General features: G+C 50.3%; 1 protein-coding gene across 1 annotated transcript in view; it reads left to right on the top strand.

Moving 5' to 3' along the window:
• Positions 1-22,739, top strand: part of CDH23 (cadherin related 23) — a 181,110-nt gene that overhangs the window by 28,378 nt on the left and 129,993 nt on the right. The window contains 3 exon segments of the mRNA XM_050976130.1: positions 181-323; positions 3,070-3,117; positions 3,307-3,399. Of these exon segments, the coding sequence (XP_050832087.1) occupies positions 181-323; positions 3,070-3,117; positions 3,307-3,399 (284 nt within the window).

The following is a 22,739-nucleotide window of genomic DNA, read 5'->3' as shown; positions in this document are numbered from 1 at the left end:
AGGATCTGTGGATCTATGGCTCAGCCCATGCTCAGCCTGGCTCCCCCTGAGGCACTGGAGCGCCGTGGGCGCGATCCCAGCTCTTCCACAGACCTCCTCTCTGACCAGCTGCGTGTTTTCACCATTTCTTCCTCTCTGCCTGCTTTTGCTCAGGGTTTCTTTCCTGTCTGTGTCTCCCAGGTTCCTCAGTGACTCAGCTGCTGGCCAGGGACCTGGACAATGACCCCCTGGTCTTCGGGGTGGTCGGGGAGGAGGCCAGTCGCTTCTTCGCCGTGGAGAGCGTCACCGGCGTGGTGTGGCTCAGGCAGCCCCTGGACAGAGAGGTAAAGCTGGGGCAAAAACCACCTCTGCTCAGAGAAGTGGTGGCTCCCCATCCTCTGTGAGAGCTGGGATGGCCGTTGCTCCCTGGTGGAGGTGGGAATTTGGGTGTGCCCACGCTCTCCAGCTCCGTGGGGACACGGGCAGTGAACAGCCTGCTCTGGTTTCACCTGGCCTGTTGGTTTTCCTGGGTGTTAGAATAGCACCCGTGGGTCTGGAAGTAAAGGAATTGATAGGTGGAGGTGATCTACCAAGGAGCCAGGCTGCTCACAGAGTCAGGGAAATGTGCAGGCTTCCTCTTTAAATCTCTCTGCCAATTAAATCCTTTACTATTTAGAACAGCGTGTCGAGAGATGTGAGGTATCCCTGCTTATTCAATCTCATCAAGACTTTTCATCCTCTTGTGGATTCAGGCTGCTGGATGCTAAATTTGGCAAGATCCTTGCCTCAAAGCTATTTCACCAGCCCTATTTTCAATGGCAGCTTTGGTGTGCAAGGCTGGAATCCCATCCAGGTGCCTGCTTTGCTAAAACCTTGGCCCTTTTTGCATTCCTGGAGCAAGGAGGGAGCGATAGCAGGAAGACTGGGAAAATATGATGTGATTTGGGCAACGTGCTTAATTTCCCCTGTGTTTAGTGCTGCCTTGGCCAGCAGCAGCCTTGGGAAGATCAAACCCATTAACACACCTCTGGTGTTCCCAGTCAGAGCCAGCCAGGCATTGGCATGCAGAGGAGCAGGGCGCTGGATGCTCTCGGGCTGGGGCTGGGGGGAGGGCCAAACCCAATTTCACAGTGTTAGGAGCGAGACTTTGGGAAAATAAAGTGCTTTTCTTCACCCCTCTCCCCTCCGCCTCCCCGTGCCAACAGCTGCTGGCCTGAGTCATAAATCTTCCCTCATCCAAATGCCTCCTGCTTCCCCATATTTCCCATGCCAGCCTGAAGCCCAGGAGGGTGATCAACAGATTTGAGGGGTCTTGTGGTGTGGAGGGTGGGCAGGGAAGGAGCTGGGCAGAGCTTGGGTGGGCTCAGCTGATCCCAGGGGCTCAAAGTTCATGGGAGACAGCCAGGGCAGGATGGATGGGGGAAGGTGTAAGGGATATGAGAGAGGTGTAAAAAACAATTTGTGGTGGAGGAAGCAGTCAGAGGGAAGGGGTGGAGATGGGCACAAAGCTGGGAGCAGAGAACACTGGATGCATGTGTTTAAAAAGTCAGGGTGGGGGAAAGCCTCTCAGGAGAAGTGGTGGGAAGGGAAAAGGAAGAGGTGAATTCTTGTACTGTGGAGCAGAAAGAAGGGGGAAGGAGTCATAGCAAGGTAAATGATGCAGGAAAAGACGAACTAGAGAAAAAGAGGAAAGTGCAAATGTATAGAGGCAAAATGAATTTTAAAAGATTTTTTTTTTGTACTCCTGAAGATTAGAAGGAAAACGGATTTCTAGAAAAATGGCAGACCCTGAGGCTAAAGAATTGTGATAAAATAATTTTAGAGACAGCAGTTGGTACGTGGAAGCTTCCTCTGATTATTTTATTGAGTTTTTAAAATTTAAATGCTCAACAGGTTGCTCCTTATCTCCTGCTTTTCCTTTCTTCCCTATTGCGTTGTCCCTGGTGGATGAGGAGGGGGAAGAGAGGGCTGAAAGGCAGGGATGCAGCAGGGTGGGGTGGCACAGGCAGCTGAGCATCTCCTCCCCCTGGGGGTTTCAGCTCCTCCTTCTGCCTCCCAGCAGTGCCCCGAGGCAGGAGTTAGACAGGGCTTTCCCTGGCTGTCTGGATGGAAATGTGGGAGCAGGAGTGGGCACACACCGTGGGGAGCTCTTCCCCCAGTCCCTTCTCCGAGATGAACTTCAACCCTGGTGCGTGCAGAGCTCCTGCTGGCTGCTGCCTGTCCCTGAGCCCCTCTCATTAGGAATAAATCAACCAGAGGTGCAGCATGGAGAGCCATTTCAAGCTGCCTTTTCCAGCCTGATGCTGTGGAAACATCGAGGTGCTGTGCTCCAGCAGCTCAGACCTGGGAAGGGATTGCCAGGAGTGGAGGGGAACAAAAACCACCAGCTGGTGGGCAGCTACCAGATGTAGTGGCCCAATCTTTACACTATTCTTTGGTAAAATAGGAGCAAAATGATTGCTGGTGGGAAAGGAAGGGTCAGGAAGAGAAGATCTGCCTCCACTAGCAATATCCCCCTGCCCTGATGCCAAAAAAATTCGTTCTTTCCCACTTGTTGCTCACTCCAGCATCAGTGACTTGAATAGATCCCTATTGCAGGGTGTTAATTTAGTTAGAGCAATGAGGAGCAGAGAGAATTCTGTGGGAATTTTAGTGGAATTTCAGCCAGTTCTCCCTACACAGGTTTGTCCCAGGATTCCCAGCTGTCTGATAGGGAAGCTGGGAAGGCAGCAGCAGGATTTAGAGGTCCTCACTGAGACTGTGTTGCATTGCCACAAGTCCTAAATCTTGCCGTGTTTTAAGTGCCCAGCTGCCAGTCAGGGAGCTGGTTCCTTAGCCCTGCATCCTCCTACCCCAGGGCAGGGCATCTCCTGTGCCTGTGGAATACACAGGAGCCCTGCTGGCATGCAGATTCCCCAGCATTTTCTGCCCAGTGCAGGTAATGGCACTCCAGCACCTCTCCTCCTCTGGAAGGTCCTGGAAGCGTTTTGCGTGTAATAACATTGGCTGGAAGTCCCCAGCCTGCCACCTGCAGATAAACACTTCAGTATCTTTAATTATAGTTTTTTTTTCCTTCTCTTTCCCTTTCAGACCAAGTCAGAATTCACAGTTGAGTTTTCTGTCAGTGACAGCCAAGGGGTGAGTGTGACTTCTCATTTCAAGGTCTGCGGCACGGGCGGAGGGGAGCAGGGCTCGTGGGTCACTTCTGCACCAGGGGAGAGGGCTCACCCCTGGGCCCAAAGCCCAAAACCACAGCCACAAGCTGCTTTTTTAGGCTCTAAACCCACACCTAAAGCTGACAGCCTGCTGTTATCCTTGGGCCCACAGGTGATCAAAGGGACAGTCAACATCCAGGTGGGAGACGTGAACGACAACGCGCCGCAGTTCCACAACCAGCCCTACAGCGTCCGCATCCCAGAGGTAGGAGCATCTCTGCCTGGCTTCTGCCTCTCCCCTCAGTGGCCACCCAGGCTCTGGTTGCCACCACGGAGCTGGCCACCAATGCACAGGGCTGTCCTCTTGCCCTGGACCCTTCTGAGGTTGAGGGAAGATGCAACTTCTGGGATTTTGAGGTTGCGGGAAGATGAAACTTCTGGAATTACACGCTAAAAATGGGCAGGAGCAAAGTGTTTGGGGTGGTGGGGGAAGGAGGTGGAAGAGCAGATGTGGTGCTTTGGTGACATCTTTCCCATGACGAAAGGGAAGTTTGCAAATGGGTGTCAGTGAGGATCTGTGTCTTGTTCTCTTCCCTGGAGCTGAGGGCATGCACAGCTCCCGTCACAGAGCTGACCTGAGGCAGGACTGAGTATTTCCCCAAATGCCTGAATTCTGGTAGAGTGCTGCCCAAAGGCTGCTGCCCTGGCTGGTGGTTTGCTTCAACAGCTCTGTAGCAGGACTGGTCCCATGGTGTCCTTGGGATAAAATAGGTGGGAAGGGGCCACAGGAGATCGTCTGGCCCAAGCTCCCACTGATCCAGCGAGAATTTTCATGTTAGGTCGGATTGCTCAGGGCTTTATCCAGCCAAGTGTTGAAAAATCCCGTAGAACAGAGTTTCCACAACCTTCTGCTGCTCTCTGTGCTGGCCACTGCAAGGGAGGTGACATCTGCTCATCCATCAGGGACAGCTTCTGCGCCTGTAGCTTGGTCAGGAGTTTACAGGTCTGATGAGAATTTAGGCTTTAAGCTTCTGGTGCCAGGAGGAGAAGGTGAGGAGATTCCATTTGAAACAGGGGGTTAGTAGAGCATTTGACATCCTCCAGTGGAGGAAACCTCTCTTTGCACCACAGTGCCAGGGCAGTTTTTCCCAGACTCTTCCTCGGGGTGTGGGTGAGGTCCCATGTGCAGTGTGTGTGTGTGAAATGGAGCAGCTCTGGTAACTGAGAGGTGCAAAAGATTGTGTTACCAGGGTGTATTTAATATTCCTGCTGCTGCTGCCCTGCCAGGCCAGGCTGTGATCCCTCCCCATCCCTCTGCTGTGAGGATGAGGTTTCTTCATTAGAGCTGCTCGAGATGCATGAGCCGGGAGCTGGAGTCTCATCTTTGCACCAAGTCACCTGAAACCTCCCCGTGAGAGTGACACTGGGTCAGAGGCATTTCTGCTGCTCTTCAGAGCACCAGGGCTGGAGAAATGTCTTGGCAAAACCCCCACCAGGTGCCCCCTGTTGTATTTTCAGGGACCCCCGACGAGGGAAGGAAATGATGAATCTGACTCCGTGTTCTCAGAAGGCTGATTTATTATTTCATGATGTTCTATTAAAGAATACTAAACTAAACTATACTAAAGAATACAGAAAGGATACAGACAGAAGGCTAAAAAGATATTAATGAAAACTTGTGACTCTTTCCAGGGTCTTGACACAGCCTGGCCCTGATTGGCCAATAAGTCAAAAAAATTCACATGAAACCATTCAAACAATTCACCTGTTGGTAAACAATCTCCAAACACATTCCAAAGCAGCAAAACATGGGAGAACCAAATCAGATAATTATTGTTTGCCTTTTTCTCTGAGGCTTCTCAGCTTCCCAGGAGAAAATTCTGGGCAAAGAGATTTTTCCAGGAAATATGATGGTGCCATGCCCCCTGCTCCTGCCCGTGCTGGGGGCTCTGGAGCTGTCGTGCCTTGCTGCTGCTCCTCTGGGTCGTGCTCTGCCTGCAGAGGTCTGCAAAGCAAAAGGAATGGCAGTGGGATGGGAGGAGAACAGGCTCCTCTCCCCTGCCCTCACTGACCTCTGGTTTTGCTGCTCCCTGCTCTGTGAAGAGATGGAAATGGGTTTCTGTGACTCCCCTGGGAATCAGGGCTGTGTTAAGCACCAGTTTTTTATACACCTGGAGTATCTGTGCCACGTCTCTTCTTGCTGATGGCTTCTGTCCTTGATGCCTCAGTTTTTTTAGCTTTTATATGTTTCAGATTTTGCTTTAGTGTGTGGGTCTGGGCTTCACATGAGGGGATGGTGAGCTCTGTGCACAGAGAGGGAGACAAAACAATTCCTGTTGTAGCTGGGCACCAAGGACAATGATTCAAATCTCAGGCCCAGGAGCACAAACAAGTGTGAATTGAAAAGAGAAAAACAAGCAGGGTGGGACTTCATGGGCTAAAGTTGTAACTGGACAATTAACTGCAATATGCAAATGGAGCAGAAGTGATAAAAGTGAGAGATTTTGTGACTGGGTGTCTCCATTTTTGTGATCATTTTGGGTTCACCTGCGGTGCAGCCCTGGCTGGGCTCTTGTGCTGCCCAAGGTGGATCCACTGAAGCCATCTAATAAATCCCTGCTTTATTCTTTAGCTCTAGTCTCTGTTCTAGGCCAGCCTTCACAAGGCATCACCCTAAGAGCCAATATTGCAAAGCTTGAGATTTCCCCATTTCCAAAACTAACCTGTGCCCAGCCTGGGGAGCAGGGAGGACAAAGGTCCTGGCTTGGAACCATGGAATCTTAGAGCCACAAGATGGTTTGGATTTTAGGGGACCTTCAAGCTCCTCTAGTTCAGCTCCTGCCATGGGCAGGGACACCTCCCACTGGTTGCTGGCCTTGCACACTCCCAGGGATCCAGGGGTACCCTGTGCCTCCCCACCCTCACAGGGAAGCATTTCTTCCCAATATCTAATTTAAACCTCCTCTCTTGCAGCTGAAGGCCATTCCCCTGTGTCCTATCACTCCATGCCCTCATATGTAGAAAATTAGGGCTGGCTGAGGAACGGGAGCTGCAGGCAGGTGATGTGGACAAAAAAATTATGTAAAAGGAGAAGAGGCTGAACCTTAGAGCCATATCACATGCTGTGCAGGTGAGCTGTGGGTGTGCTGGGAAGGATTTCCAGCACTGCCTGGCTGTTTGGGGTACAGCAAGCCTGGTGTTCCCCCCCTTGCAGCCACCCAGCACTTGGCCTTGGGAGCTGTGCTCTTCTGGAGGTTGGCCTAATCTAATTACAAGGCAGAGTGTGCCAGCCTCCACTTTCTGCCCGTGATCTTTAACCAAGGGCACCGACCAGAGGTAATGAGCCACGAATGCCTTGCTCCGCCAGCATCCTGGAGGCACTCCTGTCCTGTTGCCAGGGAGAGAGAGCCTTGCCTTGCCAGGCTCTCTGAGAGCAGGGGATGGGGTCTCACCACCCACAGAGGACCCTCCAAGGGCTGCAGGAGGCTCAGCAAGAAACTTTCTGAGTGTGGTGGTGCAGCTCTCAAGGAGGAGATGCACACTTGGCTTTGAGACCTGTGCTGAGCCACGGGTTTTCCTTGTTGCTTGTCCATGACCACTCAAAGCTGGAGGTGATGGGGCATGGAGAAGTGGTGGGGGACCCAGCCATGGTGAGGAATGACAGGTCACCCCATGCTCCAGACAGCTTGAGGGCGAGCAGCGAGGGCACAGGTACCAAAATCCACCTGAGAGCCCAAATCGAAGGGCCTGTGGGTAATGAATGAAGAGAGCTGGAGCTTGGAGAAAGAGGAGAGGCTGGTGTGGCTTTCAATAGACTGGCTCTGCGCAGATTTGGCAGCTAATGAGGGTTTTTCTCTTTTTAATTTTGAGATAAATGGATGTATCGATTTGCAGTTGTCGTAGCTAATGGAGCAGCGACCGCAGGGCTATTTAAACCTCGCTGCTATTGTGTGGCACTTGGAAAGTCAAAAGAAGAGTGTGCATAAATAAATGGAACATGAAGTAAACTGACCTTTAAAAACAATACTGCCTCTAAACACCCATCCTGGTGCTTTACGTGCTCCGCTCAGTGTGCCAGTGGGGATTTATTTGGGCGCGGGCTGTGCTGCGGGCAGGGATGCAGAGGATGCACCACAGCAGCTCAGCTGCTGGAGTGGCACCGCTCCTCTGTGCTTGCCGTGTGCTGACCTCATCCCTGGAATAGCTGCCCGGGGCCAGGAGAGGGATATTGGGATATTGCTCCAGCCTAATCGTCCGTCCCGTCTGGGCTGGAGGTCCCAGGGCAGCCGGGCGGGGCAGCGCTCTCACGGCCGCGGAGAGAAGGGGGAATCCTGCTACAATTGGCAACTTAATTCGCCAAGCTGGCCTCGACAGAGCTCATTAAGTTGCCGTGTATTCATTTCGGGCTAATGGCTGTCATGCTGGCTGCCGTTTGATTTGCTGTAATAGACTTTTATGGCTTTCCAGTTTGCGAGGACGTGCGTGCCCGTGGCTGTGCCCCGTGGCGCTGCTGGAGTACATTAGTGAGCTGCTCGTGTGCTTGCTACTCTGACCTTCAGGGGTTGTTCTCCTCTTGGATGAGTCCCTTGCACTTCATCTCCTGCTCACAGCCTCTTCTCCAACCCCTCACCCACCCCCAAGGTGCCACACTTTCTGGGAGTTGCGGAGTTTTGGCTTTTAAACAAGGAGAGATCTATTGCCAAGCCTGTGGCAGGTTGTTGTGGCCATGCCTCAGTTTCTGGCAAGTCCAATCTGTTTTATCTAATCTTTTTTCCATTTGGCTGCATCTGCAGGGAACAGAGAGTTCTTGGATTGTCACGGTTCAATGCTCTAAGGTGAAGCAAGCACAGGGAGAGGAGCCAAGCCCCTGTTTGTGGTACCTGCTGTGATGGGGACATCGGGGTGGGCTGTTCCCCCTGGGTGCCTGCTGGGATTTTCCTCCCAGTCCCAAGCAGGAAACCTCCTGGGGCTTCCACACAACTTTGCCTTTAACTCCTGGGGCAGTGGTGGGGTCACCACGCCTGGAGAGGATGTGGCACCTGGGGACATGGTTAGGGGTGGCCTTGGCAGCGCTGGGGGAATGGCTGGACTCGATCCTGGAGGGCTTTCCCAGCCTCAAAAGCTGTTTTCTCCTGTAAGTCCCCAACATCCTGAGCCTGCTGATCAAATTCAAGCCACCCGTGGCCTTCTCTTGGCCTTGGAGCCTCAGCAGCTGTGGCTTGCTGGCAGAAAGGTCATTTAATTGTTGGTTTCTTTGCTGAATGTTCCCTCAGGAGGTTTCCATGGGAGTTTCCTCTCCTTCTGCACTCTCCCCCACCTCGTTCCCTGTGTTTTATTTATAGCAGGCTGAGTGATTTATGAAGTGATGTGTGTTACATCTTGAGGTCACTCACCTCCATCCCTGGAAGGGTTCAGGGACAGGGTTGGATGGGGCTCTGAGCAACCTGGTCTGATGGAAGGTGTCTGTGGCAGGGGGTTGGAGCTAGATGGTCTTTAATGTGCCTTCCGACCCAAACCATTCCATGATCCTATGATCTTCCAGCAAAAAGCTTGGCACTGGGCCAGGGATTGCAATTCAGCACCTCAGTCATTCATGAAATCACAGCTGCACCACAAGAGAAGTACCTGTAACTTCACAAGGACACAGGAACTGTGCTTTCAAATTTGTAACCACAGCCTTGGGGCTGGGCTCATCTCCTCCTGAATTCAGGCAGGCAGGGCTGTGGGAAAAGGTGTTTAAAAGTGGAAAGGAAAGTTTCTGGTCTGCACACAGCAGCGTTGAGACAGCCACAGCCCAGCTTGCAGGTGTCTTATCTCCTGGGCTTAGCCCTGATTTGCCAATTTATTTTAATTGGGAGGCAGGCGGGCACTCGCCATCAGCAGCAGTCCCTTCTGCTCGGGGAGCAGCCTTTGGGACTGAGCCTTCACAAGCTGCTGGCCACCATTTCCATCCTTAATATGGGGGTGTAGCTGAAATCGTGGCTTTTATGATGTCTTTTTCTTAATTGTGCAGAAATGTACTTGGCGGGGAAGGAGGGGAGCGTCACTGCCCCGTCCCATCTCACAGCCTGGAGCCAGACCCTGCTCCACAGTGAGCAGGGGCAGGCAGGAGCAGAGAAAGGCCCAAAAGCCCTTGCTGTAATTAAAATTATTATTTTGCTTTAAGGGTAATAATGTCAGTAATTACATCAGTTTCCCTGCCATCCTGCCCGAGTCTTCGGGGGCTCGTATAATTCTATTGCCATGGCTCAGGGCCTGGTGCTGTGCATGCAAACCAGCTGCCACGGGCTGAGCTCCCCCTCAGCTGCACTAGCCAGACCCTTGCACGCTCCCAGACACCTTCTGGGGCTTGCTTTCCTCCCCTCCTTTAAATAAAGAGCCTTTATAGTGGAGGTGATGATAACAGAGCTGATAAGGGAGATAGAGCACATTACAAAAATGGTCTGTAATCATTCCTGGATGCTTTCCTGCCTCCTTTCTTTTTGTCATTCACTCTTTGTTTTCCTTCTCTCCTTATCCTTGTGTTTCCATGTGGAGTTTAGAGCTGAACAGTGAATTTACAGTGAATAACTTCTCCCCCAAATCCAGTCATCCCTTCCTTCCGCTACCTTTTGAGCGGGCAAAATTTGCAAGGGTCTTGAACTTCTCCTCAGCAAACTGGATTCAGTTTTAAAAATTTATTCATTTATTTATTTATTTGTTGTGGGTTTTTTTTTGTTTGTTTGTTTGTTTTTAAAACTTCCTGGAGAGTTTTTGAAGCTGTGTTCACTAAGCACTGTTGGACAGAAAATCTGGTTCTCCTTCCTGGGTACATCGAGTACTTCCATCTCCCCTCCATCCTGGCATCCCACTGGCACGCCCAGTGCTGGTGGTCTCTCACCTCCAGAGCCTCTTGGACAAATAGGAGGTGGGGATTTGAGTGGTGTTTGCTGTAGCAAGGGGATCTCTGTTGCACAGGTGATAATCTGCAGCAGGTGAAGCGCTTCCCAAACTTCCCAGCCATCCTCAGTTTTAATTGTCTTTATTGTTGCTGTCCACGTGCAAGCAAAACAGAAATGGGCTGGGAAGTGCAGGCCCTGCCTTGGGCTTTCCTTCTGCCTTTGGGATGCTGGCAGTGTCTTCAGGCAAGAGCTTGGAAGCACAGCAGGCACCAGCTGTCATCTTCTCCCTGCTTTTTTCCACCAGGACTGGAGAAAAGAATTTCAATGAGACAGACTGCAGTGCGTTGAGTAAAATACAGGGCTGGGGCTGAAGGAGTTTGCACAGCTGATGTTGTAGAAGTCAGAATCCTAAAATGGTTTGGGTTGGAAGGGATATTTAAAGGTCATTTAGTCCATCCTCCTGTCATGGGCAGGGACAATTCCCACTATCCCAGGTTGCTCCAAGTCCTGTCCAGCCTTGCCTTGAACACTTCCAGGGATCCAGTGGCAGCCACAGCTTCTCTGGGCACCCTGTGTCCCCCCACCCTCATTTTAAATAACTTTCTCCCCTGAAGCTGTGCCCAGGTAGGGGCTCAGACCTGGAGCACCCTTCACTCTGAAGGTCACCTGCCTGCACGTTTTTGTTGTCACTGCTGTGACACCAGAGGGTCTCGAGTGACGTCCTAGGGAGGGAGAAAGTGTCCCCTGTCCCTTGTGTGGATTCACCAGCGAGCAGCAGAGCCTGGTCCTTTAATCCACGTGACCAAGGAGTGAAATGAGAGATGCAACAGAAACTACTGGGGCGGAAAACTCCAAATGGCGTGGAAGTAATGTGTAAAGTGTCCTGGAGATAACAGTCATTTCCACCAGGCACAACTTGGGCTCTTCTGGAAGGGGACTGCAGCAGAGAGGGGGGGCAGCCTGAAAATTAGAAATAGTCATGTGGTTCTGGCCAGTGGAGGGCTGGGCAGGATGAGGGGGATGGGGAAAAAAATCAGGTTTTGACCAGAAAGGGAAGGCAGTGTGGGGCAGCAAGTCATTTGGTGTCTCCATGGAGGAGCTGTCACGATGGGAAATTAGGAAATTGTCTTGAGGGAGAGGAAGGGAAAGTGTACAGCAACATCCTCTGAGTGAGGAGAGCACAGGCAAAGAGGGGTGAGGTAACTTGGGTAAATATTAATAGTAATAGTTAATTAATAATATTTCATAGTAATCCTTCCTCGTGGGAGAAATGGGAAAAGGGAAAAACATCCTCACTCCCTGAGCTCCTTCCTGTGGGTGCTGAGGGCACGTATCTGCTGGTTTCAGAGCTCTGCTGGGTCTGCCCCAGTGCCACCCTTGAGGGCAGCACGGTGTCTGAGCTTAGGGTGGCCAGTGCCAGGTGGTGGTGGCTCCTCAGGATCCTGCTGGCAGAGGCTTCCTCAGGCCAGGCACCTTCCTCTGGAGCACCAACAGTGCCTTGTGGTGCCACAGCACTTTCTGCTGCAGGAGCAGCTCAGGCTGGCCTGGCAGGTCTCTTTTCCAGGGGACACTGCAGCCCAGCCCTTTCAGTGTAATTACACTTACACATCTGGGCAGCAGATGGCTTCAAGGGCTCTTCCCTGTCCCTGTGCTGCTGGGAGCAGAGGAGGGAGTGAACGTGACCTGCTGGCAATTAGCTTTGTTTTATCTCCCTTTCCTCTGGTCACCATCTCCTCCCAGAAGCCTGGGATGGAACTTATCTCATGCCAGCCAGCCAAAGGTGCATCCTCTCCCCTCACATCCCTGCTTTGTTCACCTCCCTCTCCGTGCCTCACCTTTGGAGTCACCAGCAGGACCGTGCCTGGATCTAGGAATGGTTTTTAGAAAGGGTTTTTTGGAATGGTTTTTAGGAAAGGTTTTTAATTTGTTCAGGTGGTGAGTGGCAACTCCTGCGTGCCAGGAAACAAAAAAACCCCATCACTGAAAATATATTAAATGCTTTTTACTCCCATAATCATGCAGTTTGTTGGTTTATATTCATTTTTTTAGTCACAGCACCCAAATTAAGGGATGATTAAGGTCTTGCTGTGTAAGGGAGTCTGGAATTTTAGGGTCCAGGCCCTTTTCCACCTGCAGTAACCAAGGTCAGCAGCAGATCCATGAGGTGGGCACACATTAGCATCCTCACTCCGTGCAGCATGGGAATGTGAAGCTGCAGCTGGCACAAGAGGCTCTTTTTTCTCCATAAAAAACACCATTTTTAATTAAGATGGAAATATTTAGGGAAAATGGTGCCATTTTGACAGCAAAGCTGGGGAGAAATAGCATTTCAAAAGAACCATAAAAATCGCTCTTGCAATAGATTCATTCCAATTTCTTCTTGAGAATTGCATTTTGTGTTTTATTAGTTTGTAATGTGTCAGTGACAGTCATGTATAATAAGCTTTCTACTGCTGGTCAAACTTTGTGGTAAAATAATAGACTAAATCAGCCTCTCTATAAGTTTTTTAAATATTTATGTGTGAACTGAACTGTTTGTATCAGTTTCAAACTATTTTCATTACAAATGGAGGGAATTTGATCAAAGCAGAAGTTTCAATCAAAATTAGGGGCCATTACTTAATTTCAAACATTAATTGCTGTGGGAACTTAAAATGTGGGTGATTTATTTTGTTAGTGCAAGTAATGGAGAGAGGAGGGAAAGCGAACAGAGGGTTCAAGGCAATTTTTGGTTCAAGGAGGAAAAAAAATGGGGAGCTTTTAGTTTTGGAGATTTGCTTTATGGGAGATGTGTGAAACATTCTTATTTGCTTTTCTGAGACAGGATGCAAACCCAGTGGGTGAAAAAGGAGAGGTGGTCACAGCTGTCACTTTGTGTAGGATGATGGTTGCTTGGCCCTCTTTTTCCAGGAAATTGAGCTCATTCTGGGTGGTCAAGGGGTTTTGCTGGGCTGCCAGGGAGGTGTGTTTGGCTGCAGCTCTGAGCTCAGGTGATGGTTACGCCAACAACCCCCTTGTTTTCCACACCCTGCCTTGGCTTTCATCGTGGTGATGCTACTTCCTTAGGCTTGTCCTGCAAATTGCAAATCAAACTGGAAAGGATGGTGGGAAGGAGGGAAGGGAGAAGAGGAGGTGGGAGTGAGGTCAGCCACCTCCAGCCCAGCCTGTGTGTGATTAACCTCAGTCACTCCCACCTGCTTGGAGGCTCCTCCTGACCTGGAGTCCGGCTGCTTGTGCCAGGCTGGCCACCAGCACTGACTTCAAACTGGTGTTAAAGGAGGAAAAAAAGGAGTTTGTACTGATAGGCTGTATGCTGGCATCCAAGGGATGCTTTTTTAGCCCTTCTCTGTTCATTACCATCAGTGAAAGATGATCTTTCCCTAATTAGCAAATCTTTATTTAAAGGTAAGCTGAGAGCGTGGTTTTCCGAGCCATGGAAAAAGAGGGATCTACCCGTGCTCCATCCCATAACCAGAGCTGGATGAAAACCCTGGAAGGGGAACAATTTTTACTGCCTGTGTGATTTAGATGACCCCAAATTGAAATGCTCAATCTCCCTGAACCTGCTGCACCAGTGCTTGGACAAACACTTCATTAAATGCACAGCCAGATGTGTGTTTGCAGATCCCTCAGCCCCCCCAGGAGAAAAAACTCTCTGGGATGTGCTGCCCACGCCTGGCCTGTGAGGGGGCTGAGAGGGAGCTGGCAGGACAGGGGGATGGTTTGTTCTCCTGTGTGTAGCTCATGCCTGTGGGGAGGGAATTTTGCAGAGGCTGTGCCTGCTGGTGTGAGCCCCACCAGGGTGGTGGCACTGCAAGGCACACGGTTCTTGCAGCCAGCAGGGAAAATTCACCCCAGTCCTTGCAGTCAGCAGGGAAATGGGTGCTGGGGAGGAAGGCCAGGAGTTGTGCAGGTGGGGACACCTCTGCCCTGTGGGACACAGCCATGGCCCTGCCTCTGAGCACACCTGGAAGGTCCTGCTGGGGCTGGGGAGTGCTGGGAGAAGCCTGGATCCTCCTCCAGTGACAGGGATCCCCACCAGCCTGGTGTCACAGAGCTTTCCCTGCAAGGCTTTCCCTTGGCCACCTCCTTTCTGAGGGCCTGGAGCCCAAGAGCTGCCCTGTGTGGAGGGCAGTGTTTTCAGCAAGTTTGCACCTCCATCGTCTGTCCCTGGTCACCAGCTCCGTGTCTCACCGCGTGTCACCGCGGGTGTCACCGCCCAGGCAGTGTCAGGAGGAGGTCAGCCCTCCTCTGGCAGGCACAAACTTCTTCTCACCTGGCTGTGGGAAGCAGAGAGAGCTTCACCACCTCCACCTCTTATGGTAGCACCTCTGAAACAGTGTCTGCACTGTGCTGGCCCCGTGTCTGCGGGGTGGATGGGGTGCTTGGTGGCCAAACCTAACACCGAGGAGCCTGTTTGGTGTTCTGGGCTTGGGAGAGGCAAGCAGAGGCTGGAGGAAGGGCACAGAGGAGCCACACAAGTGGTAGATGGTGAGGAGAGGAGAAGGCAAGCTCAGGGAGAGGTTAGGGCAAGGCAGGACAGAGGGAGAGGAGAGCAGAGCCTCACCTCCATTCTGCACGTTCGAGCTTGAGGCTGGGCTGCGGCAGGCAGGCTTTGTTTGGGGGGGGAGTGGAATCTGCTTAAAAAGCCTCACTGGAGCGTTATGGAATGGGAATGTGAAGGGTAATTGAGCTGAAAGCCATTCTCCTCCCGCTCCAGCACCCCCAGTGCCAGCCTGGAATCCTGCTGGAAGAGCAGGAGCTGGGGCTGGGTCACTCTACACCCCACTAAACCAGAGCTGCAGAGGAGAAGCCACACCAGGTCTCGGAGCCTGTGTGGTCAAGATGATCCCGAGGTGTTAGAAAGTCTCTTTTTCCCAGCCCTGAGATGGAAGAAGGAGTCAGGATTCTTCTGTTCTGCTTTCAAGGTTGTTTATTTGCTGTTATCTGTTACATTCTTTCTCTGACCTGCTGAAATCTGTCCAGCAGGCTGGGTTGTGGCACACTGACACTTTCAGGCTGGTGTTGGCTTTTTATACTAAAAACTACCTGTGCTTTATTTACAATAATTTTCCAATACCCATCTCCTATGTCAGACAGCCTGTCTCTACTCTAAACCAACCCAGAAGTGCCACCATCACCCAGAAGATGGAGGACAAGAAGAAGAAAGAAGGACAAGGCAAGCCCAAATCCCTCTATCTTGGCTTCTGAACCCCCATTCTAAATCCCCATAATTCTACTTTTCTACCTTGTGACAAACTAACTATCATTCTACTCAAATCCTTGTGGCTTTTAAATCCTCACACAAAGTTGGGAATTGTTTCCATGGACTAAAATCAAAGGCACAGGTGTCTTGGTCTCTGTGCCAAGGTCTCTGATCTCCCTGCCAGGGGCTCGAGCCATCCAGGGCAGCCAGAGGGATGTCCTGGGTTCCAACAACTAGGGAGAGATGAGGAGGAAGGTTTTTCTTTTTTACAGAGAGGTTCCTGAGCTGCAAATCTCCTTCCTTGGAAATCCATCAGTCTGCTCTCCAGTTTGTCCCTGCAGCTCAGGTGCCATCACCCCGTGTCCTCCTGTGGTCACACCCCTTGGCTGTCCCCTTTCCCCACCAAGCAGCCTGGTGCTTTCTCCTTGTGGTGCCCATTGAGAAAATGCCACCCACACCCACAGAGATGCTCCAGAGCACTTGGCTTGGCCCAATGGCTAATCCCAAATGGTGATTTGGAATATTCTGAAGGAGCAGCTGAGTAAAAACCTTAACAAAAAGAGGAGTGTGGCTACTCAGAGTGGATGAAGTCACTAAACACAGAAGGGAGGTTTTAGTCACTGTCTCTTGTCTCTCCAGTCCTGGGACTCTGTGGAAGGGGGCAGGGGCTCAGAGAGCTGCTGGTGCAGCCCCAGGGAGGGGATCAGAGAAGACCCCCCCCAGTTTGGAGCCCAGCCCATCAATGGTGTGAGAAGCTCAGCCCAGTTGTGCACCCTGTCCTCTGTTATTGATTGCTGAACAGGCACAGCTAAGTGCCTCTCATTAATATTTGTTTTGGTCTTTTCCCTGAATTCTGATGAGTGGAGGAGATGCTGCTTATCTCTCTCCTGCAGGTTTTCTTTCTAGAGGATTCCTCTGGCTGGTGACAAACCTGGGCTCTGTAGCCCTCAGGATGAGGGATGAGTTGGTGGCTGCCACGAAATCTTGGGAACTCTGCAGAAAGCAAGCAAGGAGGCAAAATTAACACAAAATTAAGATGTAAAAACGCTCTGCTCACGTTGTCCAGGTGAAATATGGAGCTCCAGGCTCAGCTATGTTTGTAAATGTCTTACAAGGGACTCTCTGGGCAAGTAGGTTGTGCTGGCTGAACTTTGAAATGGGTGAGCAAGGAGGAATGTTGGGATGTGGAGCAGGCAGCCAGGGGCTGCTGCTGTGGTTTTGAGGTTTCAGATGGAGAGCAGAGGCTGTGGGAGTGCAGAACCCAAACAGGTTCATCTTTTGGGTGGGAAGGGACCTTCAAGACCATCTTGTCCATGGGCAGGGACCCCTCCCACAATCCCAGGTTGCTCCAAGCCCCATCCAACCTGGCCTTGGACACTTCCAGGGATCCAGGGGCAGCCACAGCTGCTCTGGGCAGGCTGCTCCACTGCCTCTGCCTTTTAGGGTGGTCCATGTTCTTATTTCTCTAACCCTGCTGTGGGTGGGTGACTCTCCCTTTCCTTTCTGTCCCCTTTTCCCAGGCAGCACACCATGCCCCCAGGGGGGATCTGACCAGTTTTTTCTCATCAACTCAGACACGAAAGAGATTTTTAAATAGGGCAAAGCACTTTTCCTTTCTGCCTTGTACAATAATGCCTTGTTTGTTAGGCTTGACTTAGCTGAGACTGGCCCACCCAAAGCCATTGAAATGGTTCTGAGCAGCAGTTTCTGCCTGCTCAGGTGGTGCTCCCAGGCACTTGAGGTGCAGCTGCTGAAATGAAAGATTTCTGGTGTGCCCAAAGGCAGTGAAGAGAGCTGTTTTAATGTGGATGCTTCTCCAGCTTTTCAGTGGAGAATTGGGTTCAGGCTCTGCTCTGAAGCGATATTAGAGTCCATGGAGCATGAGAAACTGCATTTGTTTGTGGGTTACAAATGAAGACCTGTCAAAAACCTTTTTAGGCAGTGACAGAAGTTTTCTTTTTCATGATACATTTAACTTTTGAAGGCTTTGCCTCTCAAGGAGGCTTAGCTCTTCTCTCTCTGCCTTTCTTTGAGTTTGGAAAAAGATGGTTGGCCAAAGTTGCTCTTCTCTTTTTTGTTCTGCTTCCCTATCAGTTTGGTGGAGTGTTGGATCCTCTGGGGTGCTCTTGCTTCTGGAAAATGGTGTGGCCAGGAATGAAGGGGGTGGCACCCCTGGGGGAGAGTGGGAATGGGGCCCTCAGTGTGCTTCTTGTGGGCAGAGGGCACAGGTAATTCCCATCAATTTGCTGTCAAGAGATGTTCTGCAAAGGATAAATGTGCTTATAGGATTTCTGTCCCTTTGTTGTAAGAAGTTTTCAGAAGGCTGATTTATTATTTTATTATTATTCTATTCTATTCTATTCTATTCTATTCTATTCTATTCTATTCTGAAAATCATCCACTAAAACTATACTAAACTATAGAGAAAGGATACAGACAGAAGACTAGACAAGAATGAATACTAAAAACCTGTGACTGACCAGAGAGTTTGGCACAGCTGGATTGGGATTGGTCACTAATTAAAAACAATTCACATGCTGGGACAAACAATTCCCCAAATCACATTCCAAAGCAGCAAAACAGGGGGAAGCTGAAGCTTCCCAGCTTCCTAGGAGAAGAAATCCCGACAAAGGAATAAAATATCCTGGTGACATGTGAGCTCTCCCCTGTCCATCCAGGAGGATGGAGGGTGTCAGCCTGGATGCAGAGAGGTCTCCTCTGTGAAGATAAACCTGCTTGCAAGGACCAAAGGAGCTCCCTTAGAGAGAAGGAGGAGCCTGCTCCTGAGTGTTTGGGGGGGGTTTAGCAATCCAGTGGGCTTTTCCTTGGAGAGGAAGTGGTGGTGCTGGCACATGGTGGTTGCCTGGAGCTCCCAGACAGTCTGGGACAAGGAGGTTTTAATTAACTCGTTCTTCTCACATCTAAAGTTGATTTGTTTCAGTTTACTTAGACATCTGCTTTTCCCCCTCCTTTTTCCCTGGGCATCCCTTGGCCCTGGAGCTGGGGGAGCTGCTCCTGCTGCCCACCCACCAGGTGCCACCAGGGCAGGGAGGGTTTAGCACAACCCAGGGCTGCTGGGGTGCCCCAAGGCAGCACTTCTGCTCAGCTGCAGCTTGTGGAGGTGCAGGAAGGGTGGCCTGGTGTGTTCTGCTCAGGGCAGTGCAGGGTCAGCACCAGATCCTGGTTTCCATCCTCCAGAGGTGAGCACAGCTGCTCATGCCCAACACCATGGAGCTGTCCCTGCTTCAAAAACTGCCCCTTTCCCTGGTTTCTCCCCAAGTTCCTTTGATGCTGATTGCTGAATTACTAGCAGAGGAGATCTTGCTTGTTTCCAGCTTGGCATATTCCTGCTGTGTGTCCCTTCCAGTGCTGTGCTCCCACCGTGGTTGAGACCCTCAGGGGTGCTGTGGGACCACAGACCAGTCCCCACTGCCTCAGAGCCTGTTCCTTGTAGGCCATGTCACATTCTCTGCCCTAATGGTGAGTGGAAGGCACCAAATATTTCCCCTCCATTCTTCCTTGCTGTGTTTTTCCAGCAGGGATTTCTCTCACCAGATACATCCATCCAGAGTTGGCACACTGAAAGTGCTTTCATTTAATACTTCTTTTATCAGGGTTGATTTCCTATTGCTTTTTCCCTTTGGGTGTGCTTGGGGGAATTTATTCTTTTTAACAGGTTTATTCCAGTGTCAGGTATTGGTTCTAAAAGGCTGGGGGGAGGTGGAGGGGGGGGCTTTGATTTGTTGCATGGAAAATGCATTTGGCTTCTGTTCCCTTCCTTGAACTGGGAGGGATGGAAAAGAGGAGGAAACTGAAACTTCTGCCTGTTTAGCAGCAGCTTTCTCATCCTCTGTGTCTGTGTCACACTCTCCTGCCTTCCTCTGTCACCAGAGGTTGGGTCCTGCAGGAACCTGATGCAGAGAAGGTGCCAGACTTCTCCTTGAGTGTTTTGAGTGGCACATCCCTGATCCTTGCAGGTAGCCCACAGTTTTCCACCTGCACAGTGCTGGCTGATGTTGCTATTCCTGGTGCTCTCAGTTGCAGCAGTACCTGTAGGAATGAGCACTTTCTCCTGTTGGGAAGGTGGGAAGACAGTGATTTTATCCACAGAAAATGCATGAGCTGGTTGAAGCCCCCCCCGTTGAGAGCAAGGGGAATGGGCTCATGGAGACAGGATGATTTTATTATTTTATTGTATTTCTTTTCAGTGCTATTTTCCCTTTATTTTTCCATTATGTTCCACAAGTCTCAAGTTTCTCATAAGCAGAACTAGAAGCAGGGTTTTGGGTTGGTGATTTGGTTAAATCTCTGGGAGGGATTAAATTGAGAAATACCCCCATACATCTCCCTTGCAGCTGAGGGCAAATTTAAGCACTGATTCCAAAGCTTCCGAAAACGGCTTTGTCTGAAAATGAATTTTGGCCTCTCAAAGTTCAAACATTTATCCTGAGCCAGAAATATACACAGATTTGCTCTCTAATTTAATAAAGCCATCCAAATAATATGATTTCTCCCATAACCATCGTTTATGTTTCACAGCAAAATGATAATGAGAAAGTCATTAGAAGTAATAAACAAAGCAAAACCCACACAGCAAATCCTTCAGCAAGCCTGACGGATGGGGGGACGAGCAGCATTTCAGTCTGAGGCCACGGAATGTGCAGCTGTTTTGAAGGAGATGTGTTCCTAAAACATTCTTTTCACATTTCAATGGGGTTTTTGCTGTGCTTGGGGTGGGTGCTGCACCCGTGCCAGGCTGGCTTTGCTGCTCTCACCCCTCCGGGCTGGTGGCAATGGGCGATTTACAGGCACCTTTCTTCCCTCCCCTCCAAAAAATTCTCCTCCTTATCACAGCTTTGACAAGGTGCTTCTGTTTAAATTTCCTGGTTAGGTCTTGAACCGAGCACAGGGAATGTGTTGAGAGCAAGAACTCCATCCAGGTACCAAAAATGCTCTTTTTTAGCTTTTATTTATAGCTGGCTGTGCACTTTGAGCTGCAGCCTTAGCACTCGCTTCTGGGTTATCCCCAGCCAGGTGAATTTTTCTTTGAACTTGAGTGTTTTGCTCCAGTGGGCGCCTAGATTGGATGTTAGGGAAAAAAATCTTCATTGGAAAGGTTGTCAGGTTGTGGGATAGGCTGCCCAGGGCAGGGCTGGGGTCACCATGGCAGGAGGGATTCACTGGCATTGCTGGCCAGGCTCTCTGTACAAATCACAAACAGGACAGGACTGCCAGGAAGGTGCCTTGAGCTGTTTGATTTTCCAGCATCAGTCTCATTCCATGGTTATGACAATGGGAAGATGCCAGCAGCTCACATCCCAGGCAGCAGACCAAGAACTCAGTGTTACCACTCACTTTAAAAGCTTTCTGACCAATCACACCAAGCAAAAGCACATTGACAGTAGTTCCATACTTTGGTTAAAACAATGCTTGCTTATTTCAAATACAACACCTGCTTGTAAGCCTTAAATACAATGCACAGAGCTCCAGTATTAAGCTTCAAACTTCCTAATATCTCACTAGATAAACTTTTCTGTAGCTTAGGGAGTTATTCTAGACAAGCACTAATACCCAGACCATTGGTCTGTTTGTCCTTACTTTTCTACTTCTTACATAATTTTTCTGCTGACCAATCTCATGGCTACTGCTCAGCTCCAATCACAGTTCTGCTGTCTCTGAGGCTGCCTTTTGCAGCTTTCCCAAAACCCTCTGATTTTATGGACTCCCACACACTGGTTGTGTGGATGTGGCACTTGGGGAGGTGGGTGAGTGGTGGGCTTGGCAGTGCCCAAAATATCCCACATTTGTTGCTGCTGGATGTTCATTCACTGCTTCTGATCCAGGCATTGGGGAAGGGTCAGGATTTTGATAACAGCTCTTACCTGGTGGTTTATTTGGGGCTGTTGGGCTTCCTTACAGGTCTCATTAATTGTTTTCTCAATTAGAGGACTCCTCTTGTTGATTTTTGTGCTTTCAGAATCTCAGCAAAGGTGTGTGGACCCAACACACACCTTCCCATCACAGACAGGGGTGGGATGCTGGAGGAGGTGAGATTTCATAGTGCAAAAAGCTCTGTAAGGTGAGGAAGGAGCTTACCCCTGCTGCCTCCCTTTCTCAGCTCTTGCTGTCCTCTGCCCCTTATCCCTGGGCTTCCCCATCCTTCCAGATCCCAGAGGAGCTCCAAGGGCTGGCTGTGGCACTGCTGGTTCCATGCACCCTGAGTTTTTGACCCTCCTTCCCTGGCCCGAGCCAAGTGCTAGCAAATAACTCCTCCAATTAAGCAAAAAAAGCTTTTCATTCTTCTTGCACTGAACTGAAAATAAAAATCAATAGAAGAAATTCTGCTGGATGAAGGTTTTGGAGAGCATGTCTTGCTCTTTTCCTGCTGCAAACTGAGGCATGTAGTACCTTTTTAACTTCCTTTGAAAAACAAATGCTACATCTGAGCTGTCCTTGGGCAAACTCTTGCCTGCTGACATTTCAAAAATTGCTCTTTAAGGTTCCTCCTCACACCCTCCTTCCTTGTGCTTCTCTCTCCTCCTAAAAGAAAATCCCGTTTACGTTTTCAACTTCGGAAAAAAAAAATAAAGGGTTTAAATAAATAAATAACTGTGCACAGGCTGGAGCTGCATGGGGGGCAGAGAGAGGAGAGAGCTCTTCTGCTTTTCACTCCTTCTCTCTAGCCAGATATGCTGTGAGCAGTTGGTTCTCCCCTGGGAAAATGAGACTCCCTGGCCTCCTGGCTGCTCTCATCCAGGAGGAACTTTTGTGTTTAAACGTGCTTAGCACTAAGCTGAACATGAATTTCCCCCAAGCCACCAAAAGCAGCTTCCAGGCTGCCTTTTCAGCAGCCTACTCTCAGCAGAGAGAGCTGCTGGGTCTGTGAAACCTGGGGAAAGCTGGAATGCCCAGAGGCATCCTTGTTTCAAATCCCTGCTTGTCCAGAGGGCAAATCTTCATCTGGAGCTGCCTGGGTTTGTTTTTTCCAGGAGGCTGAGCCCGAGGATGGTTTGGCAGGTGCATGCTTGACGTGGCAGGGAGAAGCAAAACCATGTTGTTGTCTGGGATGCTGGGCTGTCCCTGGGGAGCAGGGGGGCTGCTGTGGGTAACCAGCTCTCCTGGGGCTGAGAACTGAAGTCATTGTCACTTGGGAGGGCTGGGGGAGGTCCTGGTGCCTTCCCATGGAGTAAGAGCCTGAATGAGGGATGCAGGACTCCAAGCTGCTCTCCAAAATGCAGTTTATTGGATCCAAGATGTCACAGCAGTCCAGGGTCCTGGGTGGCAGAGCTGTGCCTACAGCTGTCAGCTCCAGCTGCAGACAAGCCTGAACACCCTTGAGTTTAGGTTACATTGCATTATGTACTTTGCTGAGCATCTTAATCCGGTAGAACCAATCTCTACCTGAACTATTGCCTATCATAACTATCATTACCATGTCATGGTCAATACTATCCAATCACACCAGTCACCATGCTTCAGTTTCAGCTTAAAGTTGTTTTTCAGTTTTCTTGCAGTGGA

The sequence above is a fragment of the Serinus canaria genome, chromosome 6 (genome assembly GCF_022539315.1).
Source record: "Serinus canaria isolate serCan28SL12 chromosome 6, serCan2020, whole genome shotgun sequence".
NCBI classification, from domain to species: domain Eukaryota; kingdom Metazoa; phylum Chordata; class Aves; order Passeriformes; family Fringillidae; genus Serinus; species Serinus canaria.
The sequence above is the reverse complement of the archived record's forward strand: the minus strand, read 5'-3'. Positions and strand labels throughout refer to the sequence as shown.